Source organism: Notothenia coriiceps, unplaced genomic scaffold, assembly GCF_000735185.1.
Source record: "Notothenia coriiceps isolate Sejong01 unplaced genomic scaffold, NC01 NC01_scaffold00001944, whole genome shotgun sequence".
NCBI classification, from domain to species: Eukaryota; Metazoa; Chordata; class Actinopteri; order Perciformes; family Nototheniidae; genus Notothenia; species Notothenia coriiceps.
In genome coordinates this window covers 95,076-111,618 of record NW_011334645.1, presented here as the reverse complement: position 1 = coordinate 111,618, position 16,543 = coordinate 95,076, and the positions used below count along the sequence as shown (strand labels likewise).

Genomic DNA, 16,543 nt, shown 5'->3' with positions numbered 1-16,543 from the left:
AATGTATTATAATACATACTTTCCTGTGCATTGAATTATTATCGGATATAGGGTAATAACTTCATATTTAACTAAGTCTGAAAGCAGAAGTCTAGGGCAAATAATTGCAAGTCATGTCACAAAACAAGATGCATTGTGGGACAAATACTTTATGGGCAACGTGCATATCATAAACGTATTATATTCTTGGCATGCGGGCCACATTAAATAAAGTCGCGGGCCGGATTCGGCCCCCGGGCCTTGAGTTTGACACCCCTGAAACGCTTTAGGTTTTGTGCCCCTGGGAATAACAGCTTTAGCAAACTTTTTTTTCTTTTTTTAGGGATTTATATATTTTTTTATATTTTTTAAAGGATTTACAATATGGATACATTATTGATTCCACAGGTGATACACAGGCTAATAAATAGAAAGATCAGACAAAACGCACAGAAAAGCAGCTCGGTCATTCACGCAACCCCAGAGGTTAAATGATGATGAGAAATAACAACAATCAAGAAAATCCCTGCAATATGATGTCACCAGGATCTACTTCCGACAGCACTCTCTGTCAGCCTTTAACAGTTGGTTTCTCATCAATCCACTGCAATCAAAACGTTATTCCTCGCAGCAGACAGTTGATTGGCTAACTGTAGGTTTATGTCCCTCTTACCTCACCAGAACTGAGTGCTATTTGTTGAGGTGGGGGACAGTGAGGAAAGAGTTACTCGGATCTTGTACTTGGAGAAAGTAAAAGTAGAAATACCAAAGTGTACAAATATTCTGTAAAAGTAAAAGTACTGTATTCAAAATGTTACTCAAGTAAAAGTAAAACAGTATTGGCATCTAAATATACTTAAAGTACCAAAAGTAAAATTACTCGTTATGCAGATTGGCCAACATTTTTTATTAGAATTATTGATGTATTCATGTGCTTCTCAAAGCTGGTAAAGGTGGTACTAATAATCTGAATTATTTTATTTACTACTGGGTAGCATGCAAATTATATTAGTATAACCAACCGTGAATATTAAAGGCCTTGAAATGCTGCATCTGCGTAGGTTTTTATAGTACTTTAATAATTGCAAACCACAAATCCTTAAATATTTCACTCACCAGAAACAATTATATTTCTGCATTTATTTGGGTAGTGTAAAGTCATATCCCAAAAACTAAAGACCCATTTACTGATATCACTTTACATGGTATACAAGTATGTATATGCATATTTGGATTATCCCTTGGTATTGTTGAACATGTGAATTTAACAACACTACCATCCCTTGTAAGGATGTAGGTCTGACTGTATAGCAGCCCAAAACTTTTCTTGGATGTCTAATACTGGCCGTCCAAATTCCAATGTGATTTTAAGATGAGTAAATGTCAGTAAGACTTCGATTTGCAGTATATTCAACCTTTCCAGCGGTTGTCATCCACCCACTTATCATTTGTTCTGACTTTGCTGCTAGGCCTGCATGACACCACTTGAGAAACAATTATCTGAATTTGTATTATCCAATTGTTTTAAACTTGCTGTTCATTTTTGACACAATTATTATTTTTCTTATATTGAGTGAGGGAGCAATCTTTTTAGGTTGTGAATACAATTTGAAAGGAATGGCCTATGAAATTGTCATGGAGTGCGCTAATATCAGATATAGTCCATTCACGTCATCAGTCAGTATCTTATGGAAAGGCCCTGCATTTATTTAAAAAACGTTCTGCAGTGCCCAGGGGGAACTGTCATCTGCATTGTTCAGCTATGGCCTCTGTAGTGGCATGCTGCTAATGGCTACATTATGCACGTGGATTTTATTCAGATTGCAGATTGTCCGTTCAGTTGATCCTGTGTGTTATGAGTTGTCGTATTGTAGCAGGATCTAGCAGATGGCAGTGTCAAATAAGGCCAATCTGCATCTCAATGTATGCTAGATTGCATGCATTATGCAATCATCACCGCTCCTTTGGCATAAAAGAGCTTCTCTGAATAATTTCTACCTCATTAAATAATTATTTTCACCATGACAACTGCTCTTGGTAAACTGTTGTTGTTGATTAACAAAAGCAAACAAAAAGTAGCAAGTTATCATAGGAAACAGCTCATTTAAACAAAAGTGCATTGAAGGAGGTCATTATAATGCCCTGGAGTGTTCTGGAATGTGACTCAGTGATTAGCATCACTCTTTCAAAGAGTGTGTGCCATCTCCTGGCCAAACAGCAGCAGTACAACTGCCACTGCCAAAGCTTCCCTCTTCCCTTTGTCAAAGATGCATGACAGGTAACGCCTTATTATCCTAGACCTACAAAAAACTAGGTTGTTAAAAAAAAAGCTTGCCCAAAATGTTATGCTCCCTGTCTCTCATGATCTTGGTACATGATACCATCTAATACAACAAAAGCAATGTGTAGTTTAAATGTCGGCCATGGGATTTGTGCAATAGGGCGTCACTGTCAGTATGTTGTCTGCGTAAACTTGTATGTGCAAACCGTGTACATGTAAGTCATGTGTGAATATGCTGTTTTATTTGATCTTGTACTATGGAGTATCTAGGATTGTTTATCTTCTTTGGAACTGCAGGACTGAGTCCAAAACTAATTTCCTTACGAGGACAATAAAGTGTTTCGTATTGTAATAATATGAAGATAAATGGTTGCACAATATAGCTGTATCACACAAGTTACACACTAGTAATGTCAATTTTCTACACCACATCTGCCCCCTATGTCCTGGAGTACAGCGCAGAAACAGCCAATAGGCAGGCTGCATGTTCACTATGTGCTGTGTCAGTTAGGTCAGGCTTAAGTTTGTGTGGCCCATATGGCAGCCTCTGCTGTGCAGACACCTTCATTGTGTATCCAAATCACACAATCACACACAGGCTTTGTGTATGCAGGCTGCCAAATTAAACTGATATCGAATAATTTTCAATCAGTCCTTATACAGTTAACCCATGTATATTTGCAACTGCCATCCAAATAGGCAGATAAGATCATATGACATAATACTACTTCTGCATTACAGATGTATTTCCATTTATGATCACGCAATTTGTTGCAAAGCCAGGATCAAGTGTGCCAAGACTGATGTCATGTGGACAGATCGGGACCCCCCACCCCTCAGTGTGGACTTGGACCTCACCATATTATGTTCTCAGACTTTACAGGAAGCTACTCTCCCCTTCTGATGCAATGTCATTAGACAATTAGTTAAGTGCACAACGTCAGAAGCCAAATTACACATTTGAGTGATTGTTCAGCAACAGTTATTGATCATGGTTTGGTTAAACTAAATTATGTTATTATATGTCAATATGTTTCCTCTTCTTAATCAACTGAAATGAGTGATGTGTTTTTAATGATTGACTGTCATTTTAATGGTGTATTCACCTTTTTCTTAGTTAGCCATAAATCCTATAATTCATCATGCTGAGTGCGCCCACATCCATGTTTTCACCCTGACGCTGCATCCACATGTTGCAGCTTGCCTCGCAGTCTTAGACTCAGCCTCAGATCTGGTTCAGCCAGTTCTGTGAGGTTAAAGTAAGGGGAGAGGCCAACAAGAAAGAGTGTGGAGAAAAACAGCCCAAAGCACTCTGAGCTCTATTCTGCCCGTGTGCAGAAGATATGTTGACTTCATTGGCTCCGGCTTTTATTTTCAGATGAACTTTAACCGAAATGTAAGGAAAGAGGTGGGGAAAAGATAATAAATCAATACTTTTCTAAAGGTTTTACTTTGATTTCCTTTACAGAAACAGCCATTAAACCACCTTGTTATTTCCTATATCTTGATAAGGGCCTTGCATCACCTCTGCATGTTCATGGGGTTTGTTATTGGTCTGCCTGAGCCATAAGACATGACTCAGTCTCCATCATAGTCAAACAAAAGAGGGAGCAACCAGACACCATGTCTTACAAGAAGGAAGTCTTGCAATCTTCAGAGAGGCAGACTGATCACAAAAACCTTGCTTGTCAAGATAACTGCACCCATAACAATACATGTAAACTGCAACATGAATTCACTGCTGACTCTTTTCAGATACAGATAATCTCATTCATTCACCCATCATGACTGCTCAGCCATTACATTCAATCATTATGTAGAAAGAGACGGAAGAGTACTGAACTCCTTGTTGCACTTCACTTTAAGACATTTAAATGTAGGAGTTTTACCATATCATTTACACAAATCATAATAGGGCCTCTTTTATGTTTTCTTTCACAAGTTGAAGTCGAAATTCTACTAAAAAGTACAAAAGTTATATTTTCTAAAAAGATGATACATCTTCTTACCGTCTACGGTAAAATCCTAATCTACAGAGTTAATAGTAACCATAACTGTCAAACTAAAAAATCACATTTATGAAATGTTGACAACAATAATTTGTTGGGTGAATCAAATAAAAAAAAATAAAAAACGAACACACAGAATTTCTTTAGTGCATTTCCTTTCCCAGGGAAACTATTAATATCTAATGATGCAGCACTCTGTCACCGGTCATATTTTCTCCGACAGAACTGGGTACCTCTGAATTTGTCTGCCTTCAAGCTTAAGATTTCTGTTACTGTTATAAAAAAAACTCCTCCTGCTCAACTCTTATACCACAAAGAAAAGGAAATGACTCAGTTATGTCAGTGAATAAAAAAAAAGATGCACTTAAAAGTTGTGTTGATGCAGCTGCACTTATAGTTATATTGCTTGTTTGAAGTAAATATGTCAGGACTGTTTTTGTTGTCCTTTGTTTGAATCGTAATGGTTTATTACATTTTATATATCACCAAGCATCAAGGCAAATTCTTTGTAAATGAATACCTATTTCACAATAAACCTTAGTCTGGTTCTGATTCTAAAGATACTCTCCCGAATTGCGGGAAAATAATCCCTTTTGCTTCAGTCTGTTGCTTCTGCTGAATTGTATTACTGTAGTTTTTTGTTTGGCGTAATTGTTACGTCATTTAAAAAATATCTAAATAGATTTCAATTTGTGTCTCTTTTAAAACTACATAATTGCAAAACATGGAATCAATAAAAAATACTTATTTTTAATTTGTGCTGTCATTCAGTTTATTTCTTTGCAATATCAGAGTTTCCAATGATCTGTTAGTGTTACATTTGACATGTTACGGTAGTTGAAAACTGGTGGTTTAAATGACCTTTCACCTAGTTTATTACAGTCAGTCATTCTGTAGCCCAGAAGGAAAAAAACACCACTGTAAGTTACTGTATGACACTAACCTACCAGTCCATTAAAGACAACAGCAGTCTTGACAGGAGATGGAAGCTGAGATTAGTCAACAGCATGGCTATTGTCTTCCCCATAGCTGGATCTGAGGCAGGTCACCAGGCAACAGGCAGGACAAACTGCTGTACACAACACAGGCACCCTCAGATTATACACATCTCACCAGCTCTTTTCTGACACTCCGCAAACACGAGCTATAAAAACAAGACAATTAAAGCACCCGTACTCAATTTCTCAGATTACAAAAAAACGAGCCCTTGAGGCGTCAGAGGCGGCATGGCATGTTGGTTTAAGTGAGTGATGAAAAGCTGAAGTGGTCTAAAGAATTAGCCAACAGGCTGGAGTTGCAGGTAGAACTGCAGCACCCCTTATCACTCATCCATCATCCTGCAGCCTGTGATCCCCCTCGGGGGCAGTTCCCATGCTCTGTGCCAACCTGAGCGTGCTCTGTGGGGTCTGGAGACATAATAATAATACTACAGGTAAGGCTGCAGATGCAGACATGCCAACTCCGCCTGACATCAAGGCAGATCATTCCAGCTCTCATGCAGGTGGAGCAGTGGCAGAAAAAACTCTGAGACTCACTGACAGACTCTGAAACCAGATCTGTCTCCACCAAGCCTGCATGGACAGGACATGTTGAGAGAAAGTTCTCAATATATACTTTTACTTATTTGGAAAACCAGTACAACTTTAAATAGTGACAAGAAAATAGAGTATTTTGTGGAGTGGGAGAGTCTTTTCATCCTCAGTGTGACATTAAAGGGGGCCTATTGTGCTTTTTATAGTTTTCCCTTTCCTGAAGTGTATATTATAGGTTTTAGTGCATGTAAATGGTCTGCAAAGGCTAAAATCCCTGTTCCCTCCAGAGGGAGTTTCTCTCCAACACACTACCAGCCAGCCAGCCAGCTAACCAATCAGAGCAGACTGGGCTCTGGTTTCAGACAGAGGGTGAAAAGAGGTGCTGCAGCACAGGCAGTATGAGAACAAGAAAGAGCTTTTTGAACATTAAAGCATGGAGACATGTCCCAGTTGAGACACTATATACTGATATGAAGCTGACCATCAGCAGAATAGGCCCCTTTAACATAGGTAAATCTTGGTTGTATCAAAATGTTTGTCCCCATTTTCGGACACCAAATTGGATTGGAATTAAAATGGTTATACTTCCAGTTATGACTAAATAAAACAATTGCTCAACTGCAAATCAAACATTTGAAAAAGAAAAGTACTAAAATACTCAAGAAAAAAGAAGTGCAAGGAATAAGCTTTTGCAATTGTTTCATGTCATCCTTTGTAAATATAGTTAGTTTTAGTTTTGCCCTCTTAGGTGTTCGACATCTGTTTTTACGTATTATTGCACAAACAGTATGTTTGCATATTTGCGCCTTGAATAGCATTTCATTATTGTGGTTTTAAAACTGACACACCTGCGCCTTGAAAACTTACCAATATGAAAAAAGGTCAAACAAAATTAAGGTTTCCAATGTTTTAATGGATGATCCAGCACTGATATATAACAGGTTAAGAACACTGAAATAATGTTTTTCATTAATGCAATGGCTCTGATGATCTACAGCATACCCCTAGTAAAGCTTGTGAGCGATGTTTGTGATCTCTTAAATAAGATTTACAGGCATACCAGCTGCAGTACGGTTCAGTGAAACCCTCTATCAAGCTCATGGTTTTCCTAATCATAACTCTGATGCTGATGCTGGTAAAGTAAAAAAATTAGCTTGTTAAGTAAAAAAGTTAAAATCCAAACACAAAATGTTTTTTATGCTTTCTATTCACAGTGTACATATTTACATTCAAGCTTTTCTGGCCATAAGGATAACCTACAGTGCTGAAAAGGCTTTAAAGTCCCAAAAACGTTCTTAAAAAGTATAAAAATGACATGGAAGAGAGTTCTGTACAGGCAGGGCCTCTGCTCTTGTTAGCAGGGGGCGGAGGCACACTGTGAGCTGCTGGGCTGTGGGCAGTCTTTGTGCTCCGTCAGTTTGAGGATGACGACCTTCCTCTGAGGCAGCTTCACCTCCAGAGGAGCGGGCGGATCAGCTGCTGCCTGCACTGGGCTCGTAGCAACCAGGTCCTGGCTGTCCTGGGGCAGCAGCATTGTGATGATGTTTGAGTACCCCCCCTGTACTGCCAGGTGTAACGGACTGAGGCCCTGCTCGTCCAGCACAGCGCCACCATCTGGACAGTGGAGGAGCAGCTCTTTCAGGACTTCACAGTGTCCGTTCTCGGCTGCCAGGTGGCAGGGAGTGCGTAGGGCCTGGTTGGAACTCTCGGGGTCCGCCCCCTCTTCTATCAACATCTTGACTGTGGCCAGATGTCCTCGCTGTGAGGCGAGGTGGAGAGGAGTGTGTCCGTGGGCGTTGTGTGCGAGAATATCTGCCTTGTGTTTGATCAGGAGGCGGGAGGTGCTGGTGTGACCTGTCTCTGCCGCCACGTGCAGGGGAGCATTTAACCCAGCGGACGTCATATGGATGTCCGCTCCTAGTTCAATAAGGATCCGTGCTACCCGGTAATGGCCCCTGTAGGAAGCCAGATGCAGCGGAGTGCGGCCGTCTGTGGTCTGCCCGTTCACGTCGCTGCCGGCCTGCTTGACCAGCAGCTTGACGATGCCAAGATGTCCTTGCCAGGAAGCAAAGTGGAGTGCCGTCCAGTTGTCCTTACCCCTGATCCGTACATCAACCCCCCTGCTCAGCAGCACCCGGATGACGTTCTCCTGGCCGTGCTGGCATGCCACATGAGCCGGCGTGCGTCCCTGGCCATCGGTCTCGTTGATGGCCGCCCCCCGGTCCAGCAGCAGCCGTGTGATGGCCTCGTCCCCGATCTGGGCAGCCCAGTGCAGCGCTGTGTACTGGTCCTCATCCTTGGCATTAATGTTGGTACTGCGCCGACCAAGCAGAAGTTCTGCCAGGGACTTCAGGTGCTTCTCTGTGGCCAGGTGCAGGGGGGTGGAGCCACGAGCATTTGCAAAGTTGGGATTGGCATTGTTCAGGAGGAGGAACTTGATGGCCTCCTCATTGCCCAGAGTGACGGCGTGGTGGAGCAGACTGCCTCCTCCCTCTAGGGTAAGATCCACATCCTGAGGCTGGAGGATCTTCATCAGCTTGGCAGTGTCTTTGGTCCTGATGGCCTCACACAGCTTACGCCTCTGGACCTCAGCAGAATCTAGGTGGTAAGAAGTAAAAGGATCGAAACAAAAAAAAATCCAGTAATAAGGTTTCTGTAGTACTTTAAGTTTACACGAATAATGGCACGGTCACACATGCGCAAAATGAACTTAAGTGATTATTTATCACATCACTTCAATTCTATGCAAGTGTAAGGATGTTTGATTGGCGACAAACAAATAGCAAAGATGTGCGTCTGACCAAATTTGGCCAATGCCCGCAATAATATCGCCTCAGCAGGCGATGGTCTCTTGCATTTCTGCATGAATGACTAACCCTAAAAGTTACACTTCACAGTTTATGATTAGCTCTTACCACATGTGTTTTCTTTCTCAAAAGACAGCGTGATGGAGTCTTGGGAGGAGAAGGCTGAATCAGCTGACGAGATGCCAGACAGCCTCTTGCATGTGTTCTCCTTGCTGTGGCAACCTTCCTCCTTTAGTCGATCAAAGCTCCTCGAGATCCCAGAATCCACCTGGCTCAACAGCTCCGACAGGCTGTAATCTTTTTCCGGCAACATGGCTGACTTTGGACGCACCATCTTGTTGTCTTTAACCTGTAAAACAAAAAGCCAGATGAGCATATTGGGTTGTACCATTAAGTGTATTCCCAGTTATGAAGCTGCCGCTCTTGCACACAGCTGCTCTCGGTACAGGAGCTGTTGAATGTTGACATTGTGATTTTTTGTTGAACTTGGGTTTCATAAAGTCCTTTAAAGTCAACACATACGGAAGTTCACAACAGCCTGTCTTCTGTCCGGATATTATTGATTAACAGCTGTCGCCTGTCCCTTACAGGAAGTTCACCTCTAGTCACGTACACAGCAAGTTCAAAGGAAATGAAGAAGCAGCAAGGAGTCCAAACAATCCCATCTGTCAACATTCCTGATTTGTGAGGCAACTACTGTTTAGGATCAAACATTTACACAACATGTGACGCAAAAAGTCATAGTCATGTCTGGAGCAATAAAGAGATAAGCCGCTCAGTGTCTGAGTGTTTAGTAACACATTAAATGAGAAAGCAATCAGTCTGTTTAAAAGCTTTAAGAAGAACAATGGAGAAGTAAAACAAGAAAATATGAAGTGGATAATCACTTCAGCTGTTTATCCCCATTGGAAACGGAGCTTTACATGATCTACTGTACTATGCTTGAACAAAGCTGACAATAACACACACTACGTCTTCCATCCTTAGTGGCTTTGGTCATGTGTTACCTGGTCACTGGTGAGAGCGTTGGGGGTCTTGGGCTCTGGCTCTGATGTTGACGGGGTTGGTGTCCTGGTCTCCTCTTGAGGTTTAGAGCAGAGATCCTCAGCTTCAGATGTGATTTCTGGAAGGAAACAGCTCTGTGTCATGTTTCAGTGATAGCAGGGATAGATTAGGGTATAGAAGAGGAATGGAAAGCTTAAGTTAGGAGAAAGAATATCATATATTAAACTGGCCTGTGTAATTATATATTATGCTAATGTTGTGTTTAGCTAAAGGAACAGGATCACTGTGTTTGAGATTGATGTTCTTCATTTGCCAGAGGCTGGTACAATATGTGATTTCTAATACCTAATTAGTGTTGCCAAAATAATTCACACACCTATATTATTGCTGTATCTATTGAGCAACGCAGAAAGACAAAAAGAATGCTATCAGTCACTTCCTCTTTTACTTTTTTTTATTGTGCGTATTTGTCTCTATTTTGGCAAATTAATGTCTTGTGAAGTCATGTGAAGAGAGCCTTATAGAAACTATAACCTAATTATTTAAGATGTACACCATTTAATCAACTGTGCATCATTAACGTCATATAAATATTTCATTTTCTTTTTAATATAATGGTTAAAACCAATACTATAATTTGCTCTGGTATAAATGGTGCATACAAAGACACAGAAAGAAAAATACGCCATTTATTTTAAATATAAAGAGCAAAAAATATTACTATTACAAAAACAAATGTAAAGACTATTGTAACAAATAAAAAATAAAGACTATAACACCCACAGTTTATTGTGAGTAAAGAGGCACAACTCACCCTGGAAGCTGGGTCTGGCGTCCGGGTTTGTGGTCCAGCAGCGCTGCATGAGGCTCAGGAACCCAGTGCAGGCCGAGGGCCGGCAGCGCGGCACAGCAGCCAGGTCCGGACGCACCCCCTTCACAACCTTCACCATGATCTGAAGGATATTGTTCTCACCTAGCAAAAGAAAATAAGATACTTCAGTTTCGTCACTTATATTTCAGGCTATATTTGAAAAAAAAATGTAATATATGATGACATAATAAGGCGCTGCTAGGAGCCGGTGCAGATATACATGGTAACCTTTATCCCCACCTTCCCACATGCTCAGATAAGGCAGTGTGTGACCACTGTTGTTTCCCACGTTAAAAGCTCTCAAGAGTTCCTGCCCTGGCCTTTTTCTATCTGACTGTGGGATCAGCCATGTCAATGATTCAGAACAAACAGGTGGAGGCCTTAATCACTGGTACTTCACCTCCTTTTGTAACCATAATACCCTTTGCAGGTGGAGGAGGAAGAAGGAATGGGATGGTAACCAGGCCACTTTTTAACTTTTTAATTATGTCTGGATCAACAGAGGCGGTGCCAGTGCCAACCTGGGATCCTTTGCTGGGCTTTAAAGGAGCCAAATACCTTGGAGAGAACTGCTACCTGATACGCCTGGGAGAAAATATACCCTGCCCAACTGCCTGCTTTGGAATTCAAAGAGTAAACAAATAAGCACCTACAATGTTTTACCTTAAAAAAGGTAATTGTAATGATTTACAGCCATCTGTAGTCCCTACAATGTGACTAATAATAGCAATGTTTGCTGTGGCAGCAGTATAACTATGTCGATGTAGACTGTAATGTCTCTGGGTTGTGCGATATTGTGTACAGACATTCATTTCCCCCAGAAGACGATTCTGCTGACTTTGGTGATCCTCTGACTTGGTGTGGTCAAGCTCTAGCGTAACCATGAGATGGATATTTATGGTGTGAAATATGTATCAAACAAAACTAATAACATTCCCATCATCCTTACCTAGACTTTGTGTAATTGTTAAGTTCCAAATGTTAGCATGCTAACGTATTAATCTAAGATTACGACCATGGTTAATATCATACCTCTTTTCAGCATGTCAACAGTCATTGTGAGCATGTTAGCATGCTAGTGTTAGCATTCATCTTTGAAGCACCACTGTGCCTGAGTTCAGCTCCATAGCGGCTAGCATCACTGTAGACTTTTGTCTTGTTAATTACGTGTTGCCATAAATCATTCATTAAAAAATAAAAAATAAACCAGACCTTATCAAGAAGTCTATCAATATGTTCAGTTACTATCATTATTTATACTTGTTGTTTTGTTTTTGTTGGCCTCTAAGGAAATCCTTATTGTTTTCATGCAAGTCTCACCTTGGTAGGGTTTCTTCTGTGTGAGAATCCCCCAGATGACTATGGAGAAACTGGAATAGAGGCAAAAGAAAATTAAGAGATGTCAGTACAAAGAAAAGCTCAGACATAATGCTGCCAAACACATTTTCAATATGAAGCTGAAATACTGTAGCTTATGCTCCCTGATTAAACCAGTGCTGTCAGTTTGTCAAAAATAATTTAATGTAAATGTGGTTATAAATATATGTTCCCCTTTAACTAAAACTTTGTAAGAAAATAAAATGCATCTGTCTTCAGTAATGTTAAACATGGTATAAGTAATTGGCTACTCCATCTCCTTGATGTGATTAATAACAGTGATTCATTAAAGGGAAAAGGCCGACAGTCAGGAAAAACCTGCATTGACACAGAAAGAGTGCTGAAAAACAAACCTGTATACATCATGCTTGGTGTCCGACGCTCTGTCCTTCTCAATGATGCTCTCAGGCGGCAGGTAGGCAATGGTGCCGCAGAAGCCGTCTCTGCTGATGTCATCAGCCCGAGACAGGCCGTTCCAGCGGGCCAGGCCAAAATCAGATATCTGAGACAGAGAGAGATCAGATAAGACCCTCAAACAGAGCACCCTTTCTCAGGAAGCAGTGTGACACTGATGACTAAGTCTGCCCACTGAGCTCCATTATGAGCACTCAGTGTATGATGCGGGCAGCCGTGTCCCAGCCTGCAGAGAGGAGAGGCCCTTCACGTTTCAGAGTGCACGCCCACACTCTTTCAGGCACACACTGACAGAGGGAGCTTTAATAGGAGCTGAATTAATCCTGTCTGGACTAGCCCGGTGAGGTGTTTACATCCACATATCAAACTCCAGAAATGACAGTTCCCACCCATCGCTCTCAGTACAGTTGAGCTGCTCTGAGGTTGGACAGAGGCTGATAGACACTGTCTGCCCAGAGCGTGTGCTGGGCTGCCAAATGAAAATGGATAAAAAGGAATAGCAAACCTCCTCATGGCTGACATTCCTTTAAACTGAAATCCAGCTTTATAACAAAGAAGACTGTGATATAACTTCATGGCAATCCTCAACCACCAAACATTACATCCTTAAACTATGATTCAAAACATGAAAACAATTATAATAATTCATGATTTTGATTAAATTAGTAATGTTAACAGATTGGTGAGTTTTCTGCTCTTTTTGTCTGTATTTATTTTTGTTAGCTTTCTTTTCTTTTCTTTCCTTTTTTGGTTATTCTTTTAGTTTTTTTCTTTTAAGTTGAGGGTAGTTAACATTTATAATATTTTCATTAACTCGATTTTATGCAATCTTCTGTGTGTAAAATATCATGTCATAATATTACAAATATTTCAGATATGTTCACAGTACCAGCAGAATATGATAATAACCTTTGGTGTCACTAATTTCATAATGAACTCAATGGAGGCAGAAGAAAATCACTTCAGAGGCACCACTCAGTGATAATCTCTGTACCTTGACGTGATAGTGAGCGTCCAGCAGGATGTTGGCCGGCTTCAGGTCCAGGTGGAGCAGGGGGGGGTTCATGCAGTGCAGGAAGTTCATCCCCACCGCCGTCTCGTGGATGATGCGGAAGCGCAGCTCCCAGGGCAGCGGCTCGGTGGCCAGCAGGGTCTCCAGGGAGCCCGTCTCCATGTACTCCATGACCAGGCCCTGGGGGTCCGCACAGATCCCGTACACAGGCAGGATGTAGCGGAACTTGGCTGCCTCCATCTTCTTAGCCTCCTCCAGTAGCTCTGAACGGTCCCTGCGTTTTAAAAAAGGATACACAAAGTGAAATGTGAGTGGCACCATTGAATCATGCTCTTCTGCTGGAGGGACTGTCATTTTAAAAACAAAACTGAAACACAGATTTATGGTATGTAGGTTAGATTGTTTTTAACCACATACATTTTCACACAGGTACTTATCAACCTTCTCGTAAAACAGTAATCTGGTAAGTGTGAGGTCGTCCTACTCATTGAGCTGTAATATTTGGCAATACTTTTGTCCTAACACAGATTCCAGCACACCATGTAATGCTTGCTGAACTCACAGCAGAATGTTTACTGGCATTCCCCTCAGAGCTGTGTCAGAGTGTGACCCCCCAGACATCTGTTATTGATTTACCACTGCTCAGATCAAGATTGTGGATTGTGCTCTTGGCTCTTCTGAGGCCTCCAGGACATTGTGGCCGGCCTGGAATGCATCAGGCAGCCGGCCGGCCTGACAGAGCTCTTTTTCTGTTGCTCAACCTTTGCACAGCTCTCTTTATCAGTGCACTGGCCCTGTCGGCCTACCTCACACACAACCGGGCAGGTCATTCATGACCTCAGCGAACAAGCCTAAAAATGCAAACCCTTAATGAAGTAGATGAGAGGAAGATATATCACTGGTGAGCCAGGGGAGAACTCTATGTGTCCACCATGAATAAAATGAAATTAGATGCCTAGGGGTCTATTAGTAGCGACATGCATCAGGTTACTAACATGGTCTATAGAAGGGAGCCTGCCTATAATTGTCCTTTATACACAGTACAAGTGAAGGAGGCAAATCCCCCAAGTCTGCCAGGCAGGAATAATCACACATGACATGGGAGAATGGGAAAGCAATTGTTTGCTAAACTCTTCATCCAATCCAAAGTGCTCCTCAGCAGCACCCTCAGAACCAAACAATGTCCCGTTTTAACAGACAGGCCCTGTAAGACCTGTTTTACGGCTTCTTGAATTGTGTGTGCCACACAGCAGCAGGAGACAAAGGTGGCTTTGAGTCCCTGCTGCTGGTGATATGCGCGGGTCAATGAAGGCTGCAGTCAAACCACTGTTTACTTTGCAGATGTTTGGGGATGATAACATCTGTGGTTCAGGTTCGGCGAGGCTTTAAGTTGCACCACAGGTTCTGAGAGGATTAAACACGGAAGGTTTTAGTGATATAATATTGATAATAGATGTGAAGCCCACAGATGAACAATGTGTACACACAAAGTCAAGAAGAATGGAAATTTCCATAGATTGTTATCTCACACAAACACTTCCAAAATATAGAATCATAAATCGCCTTTTTTGTAGGGATCTGTGCAGAGCAAAATCATGAGTCATGGTTATGCAAAATCCAAGAGGGTTGAGCAACCCGAGCATTGCCTGGGGGAAAAGACCACCTTTCTGACATTTACATTAATTGAAATCACCTCCCAGTATTCCATGGAGAAACCCTGTCTGTTGATTGGGGAAACCAGCAGTGAACCTTTCATGTTTGGGTCTTGTTAGAATAGAAGTAAACAGCTATGGCCCGGAGCAATGTGGCTTACTTTTGCCAGGGGGAGAAATCAACATGTCAGTGGTCCCTCAAACACAACCTCACAGTGTCTAGAAAGCTAAGCATGGCCCCTGCTTTCTGCTTTGGCCCCTGTACAGCCGCACTGTGTGCCCGGACCAGCAGCAGGTGAGTCACACATTCCCTGGTATTCACCTCTCAAGGGCTCACAGGCACTCACTGAATGACTTCTCACCAACACAGTCACAATATAAGCCTCTGTCTGCCTCCTGTGTGGCCCCTCATGAAGGAAACTAACAGAACAGAGCCGGGAGAAGACAGTTTGAAATTGTGGTTCATCAGTTTAAAGAGAATCCATGTGGCGCAACAGCCATAACTCACTTGTCATCCATATGAAGGCAGGGAGGGCACTTGATAGCCAGCCATGTTTTCCACTGTACGTGCCTGACTTTGTATACTTGTCCAAATCCACCTGAGCCTATTTTCTCCCAGCTGTCAAACATGGAGGAGTCAAAGGTCCTTAACAGCCCCATATTCCCATGTGGAGAATCCTGGGCGTCCATATCCGTGTCGAGTGACCCACCAGCAGGGCAAACTCCTCTTTTATCCGTCTCCAAGGCACAATCTGGGCAAGTGAACACTGAACACTGAACTGCTGCCTGCTTGTGAGCTCTTCCTTGTTTTCCCCTCAGTGGGGCCCCTCCTTCTTCTCAGGTGAAAAAAGGGGTTGGGCCTGCATGGAGCTGTTTCCTGACACCACTTCCTGGTTCTCAAACAGAAGAGTTTGAACACTTGAACAAGACAAGGCACCATGCTGGCTGCCAAAAGGGTTGTTTTCAGATGCCCTACAGTCCCCAGATATCTCAGATCTCTGCCATGAAAAGAAGATAACAGTCTCTGCATTAAGCCGGAGTCCATGAACCCAGGAATGTATCATTCCATTTGTCTCGCTGCACACCATTACCCTCCTAAAGCCCCCTGAGGTAGGAGCAGGGAGTACATCTGAACAATAGGTGGGTTATTATGTGATATTGACCACATGCTTTTGGGATTGTGTGGACTCATCTTCTCAGCAGAGCCTCTCTCACAGCTGAGGATTGTCATGACAGGGAATTTCACATCATTTCAGATGAGTGTCAAAGGAAGGAGAGCAGCCATGGAGCTGCGTCCTCTGGTGAGACTGTAAACTATTAATTTTTCACTTCTCTTTAAACAAGAATGTAATGGAGGTTAAAGCAGCCGTATCTCAGATTGTTCTGTTTGATAAGATTACATAGATATAAGGAATCACAGCGTACACAAACAAATATTCTCTGATAGTGAGACATCAGATGTCTTTAGGCCCTAATATCTCACAAAGGGTATGGAACACCTGCTTCAGTATCACTGAGGCAGCATGGGGATCATGGTTAAACGTATGGATTGCGCAACAGTTGTTTTGGCAGGGGGGGGGGGGTGCAAAACCCTACCATCTCAA

At 42.1% G+C, this 16,543-nt stretch overlaps 1 protein-coding gene across 1 annotated transcript; it reads right to left on the bottom strand.

Annotated features, from left to right (window-relative positions):
* Window positions 1-6,693: 6,693 nt before the first annotated feature.
* Window positions 6,694-15,725, bottom strand: ripk4 (receptor-interacting serine-threonine kinase 4). Its single transcript, XM_010793701.1, has 8 exons — window positions 15,448-15,725; window positions 13,270-13,561; window positions 12,215-12,363; window positions 11,805-11,854; window positions 10,428-10,586; window positions 9,616-9,731; window positions 8,717-8,957; window positions 6,694-8,399 (listed from the first exon to the last, which is right to left on the bottom strand). The coding sequence occupies exons 1-8, from the start codon at window positions 15,627-15,629 to the stop codon at window positions 7,156-7,158; spliced, it is 2,433 nt and encodes an 810-aa protein (XP_010792003.1). The 5' UTR covers window positions 15,630-15,725; the 3' UTR covers window positions 6,694-7,155.
* Window positions 15,726-16,543: the final 818 nt, after the last annotated feature.

Excerpts from the sequence above, each read along its gene's own strand:
- ripk4 (XM_010793701.1), bottom strand. The coding sequence starts at position 15,629 with ATGGACGCCCAGGATTCTCCACATGGGAATATGGGGCTGTTAAGGACC. Across the intron at positions 13,562-15,447 it reads TGCCTTCATATGGATGACAA|GGACCGTTCAGAGCTACTGG; the intron begins GTGAGTTATGGC and ends TTTAAAACGCAG. Across the intron at positions 11,855-12,214 it reads ACCAAGCATGATGTATACAG|TTTCTCCATAGTCATCTGGG; the intron begins GTTTGTTTTTCA and ends CCTCTATTCCAG.